At 39.9% G+C, this 2,954-nt stretch overlaps 1 protein-coding gene across 1 annotated transcript in view; it reads right to left on the reverse strand.

Moving 5' to 3' along the window:
• Positions 1 to 2,954, reverse strand: part of wdr43 (WD repeat domain 43) — a 12,576-nt gene that overhangs the window by 3,661 nt on the left and 5,961 nt on the right. Inside the window, exons 6-13 of the mRNA XM_015385322.1 lie at positions 2,468 to 2,506; positions 1,837 to 2,059; positions 1,604 to 1,729; positions 1,368 to 1,517; positions 1,170 to 1,256; positions 1,044 to 1,075; positions 893 to 956; positions 683 to 796 (exon numbers count right to left, since the gene is read on the reverse strand). Coding sequence (XP_015240808.1) covers positions 683 to 796; positions 893 to 956; positions 1,044 to 1,075; positions 1,170 to 1,256; positions 1,368 to 1,517; positions 1,604 to 1,729; positions 1,837 to 2,059; positions 2,468 to 2,506 — 835 coding nt within the window. The remainder of the gene's footprint in view (positions 1 to 682; positions 797 to 892; positions 957 to 1,043; positions 1,076 to 1,169; positions 1,257 to 1,367; positions 1,518 to 1,603; positions 1,730 to 1,836; positions 2,060 to 2,467; positions 2,507 to 2,954) is intronic.

Below are 2,954 nucleotides of genomic sequence, written 5' to 3' on the forward strand. Positions count from 1 at the left end.
ATAGTTATTTTATTCAGGGTTTCCACAGTCTGACATCATTTCAGAATTCCCTGACTTTAACTGACTCAGGATCAGTTTTCCCTGATAAAATAAATGCAGCCGTTTGTCGTTTTGGTAACTAGACCAAAATTACCGCTAGGTGGACAAAAATCACGCCATCTGGCATAAAATCACCAGGCTTTTTCAAATCACGCGAGGATGTGTACAAAACAACAAAAATGGCGCCGGCAACGCTTCTGGGTCGTTTTCATCAAATGTCGGTGATTTTAAAGTAATTCTGAGAGATAAATCATTTTTTTTTTTGCGATCATTGCTCGGCGGGCAAATGCAAAGAAATTTGGACTCTCCCAACAATAAAAACTACTTGCCTACTCGCCATGTTTTCTGCACGGATCTCCTTAAGAGTTTCTGCAAGGAGCATCTAGGAAATTTATATAATTCGGGGCGTAGAAGCTCAAAATGAAGTAATTTGGCTGCACAAACACCTCAAGCAAAAACCAAGCTTTAAGCTTCATGAGTTTGATTTAATTTCCATCTACCTAAAAGCTCACAGGATAAAGGTTTAACTTCCTGGTGGTAAATGAAAACATTTTCCCTTTATTTTATTTATCCTTCAAAGCATCTGTTGCTTGATTTTAAAGTATTTATAAATGCTTTCAGCTGGAGCAAAGAGGACACCCACCTGCGTTGTTAGGAGATGCAGCTTTCCATGCAGCTTTGTCAGTTTGTGGAACATCTTCACTCGGCTCTCAATCATGTGATAAAGCACCCCCAGTTGGGCGACCAGGTCCGGCAGCTGCAGAGGAGAGGATGGAAACGGCTCAGTGGAGCAGATCATTTAACAGCTGACGGGTTTATCTGAGCACCACAGATCAGAGTGATGGGGGCTCACCGATGCCAGGTATGATGTGTGGTGCATGAGGACCGCCTTCAGCCATCGTACCATCAGACACGCCCTGCAGGAAGGAGCAGAGATGCTCGTCAAAAACCAGAAGCTTGGATTTATTAGAGATAGGAAAAGGAAATCAAAGAGTTGAGCTTACGTCAAAGGGTGCCCCTGGAGCCTCTTTGTTAGCTATGAACGATGTAGAGGAGAAGTAAAGGTGTGAGTGAGATGCTGAGGAGAAATGTGTCTCTAAAGGGTTAAAAGTCATATTTATTATTCTTACCTCTTCAACTAACGGTATAACGGCAGAGAGCGGTAACCTAGCAACCGTCTTTTTTATTAACACATCTTTACGAGTCTGGAAAACTTTCTGCAAAAAAACAAAAAAAGATTCAAATGAGCACAAAGTATCACTCCATCCTAAAGTTAAAGATTTTGATTATTAATTCCAGGTTAAGAGTAGAATGTAAAGGAAACATACGTTTAGGATGTCGTCATCATTGCTCTCTAGGCCCTGCATCAGAAGAATGGCAAAGTTGTCCGTCTGTAACGAAGCCGCCGCTCTAGATGCTCCTTTTTGGCTAGAAACTGCTTCCAGGTCGATTTCACCGAGTCGCTCAGCTATGGACATCTGGAAGGAAAAAACCAACTTGCATTAATGCAGGAAATCCAAAGATGTTTCCTCGCCCAAATGTTCTGCTGTCGGCGGAGACCTACCTCCTTATTGTCAGAGTCTTTTTTCCTCTTTTCCGTTCCCTGTTGAGCCGCCGTTAAAGGCGCCGTATGACCCGGCAGCCCTGGAACCAAAACTTTGCTTTTCGCATTAATAACTGGAGTTTTCACCTGGAAGAGACGAATCAAACAGATTAAGAGTCTGGAAATCATGACTTGCAGCAAAGTTTTCTTTTACTAGAATTATAAAAAGGAAAAGATCAATAAAGCCTGTTTACCTTGGAGGCGGTGGTCTCCATGGAGAGGGACAGGCTGGTCTTCACGTCTCGTGTCAAACATACGTGTCTCTCCGCTGTGTTGATCTCCTGTAAGGGCAGAAGAAAGACTGGATGGTAAACGGACACAGAGCAGAGTTTAGGGAAAAAAGGGCTTTGGTTTGGTTTAACTGTGTTAAACTGTCCTTTAAAAACATTTAGATCAACTAAAGATGCAAATTCATGTCTTTATGTTTCTACAGTTAAAGCACAAAAGGAACAAATCGTCAATTCTTTGATTTCTCTGCAAAGACGAAAAAAAGGAACTAAAGAAGTAGATCCAGAAATAAAATCCTTTGCATCTCTGGTTTCACTCTGAAACTAAAGAAAACTATAAAAGAAACTACAAAAATTAAAACTATAAACACTGCACTAAAAATAAATACAAAAAAAATAAAATAATATTTGAATATTTTTCTAGGCCTCCTTTATAAGTCTGATAAAAAATGTACTTTTAGATTTTAAAAAACTTTTTTTTCCTTTTTTTCCCCCAGTCCGGATTCATACGCGATTTTAAAATTATTTTATTTTGAATACTAACCCACAAGTAAAATAAAAAATCTAGCAGAATCTCAAAAGTTCATAGTTAATAAACATGAGTGATGAGGACACAGCAGTAGAGTTTAGAGACTGACTATGAGAGAAAAGACATTACAATAGGAGAGGTTGCTGGTTTAAAAACTAGGAGAGGCCTTCTGATTGGCTACGTGTCACATTGGACAGGCTGGGTCCTCGTCTGCTATGATGGACGATGGATTTCTCTGCTTTGCAAATGTTGCAGTCGGGAAACATTTCCAAGCAGACCTGATTACTTAAAGCACCACTCGTGAAAATCAGTGCAAAAATGAGCACAACTATCTCCTCATGGGAACCAGGCTTCATAGCATCTCTAGTTGATTTTACATGTCTTTAATGCAGTTGAATCAAAATCAAAATCAGAATTACATCCAGGAGCAAACGGATAAAAGTAGACCGGAGGAAAACAGGAAACAACATTAATCGATACTCTTTCAGACGTGCATCGATGCATCGGTCCATAAATAATAAACGATTATTATTTACACCCTTATAACATCCTCACC

The sequence above is a fragment of the Cyprinodon variegatus genome, unplaced genomic scaffold, assembly GCF_000732505.1.
Source record: "Cyprinodon variegatus isolate N-32 unplaced genomic scaffold, C_variegatus-1.0 Scaffold336, whole genome shotgun sequence".
NCBI lineage: Eukaryota > Metazoa > Chordata > Actinopteri > Cyprinodontiformes > Cyprinodontidae > Cyprinodon > Cyprinodon variegatus.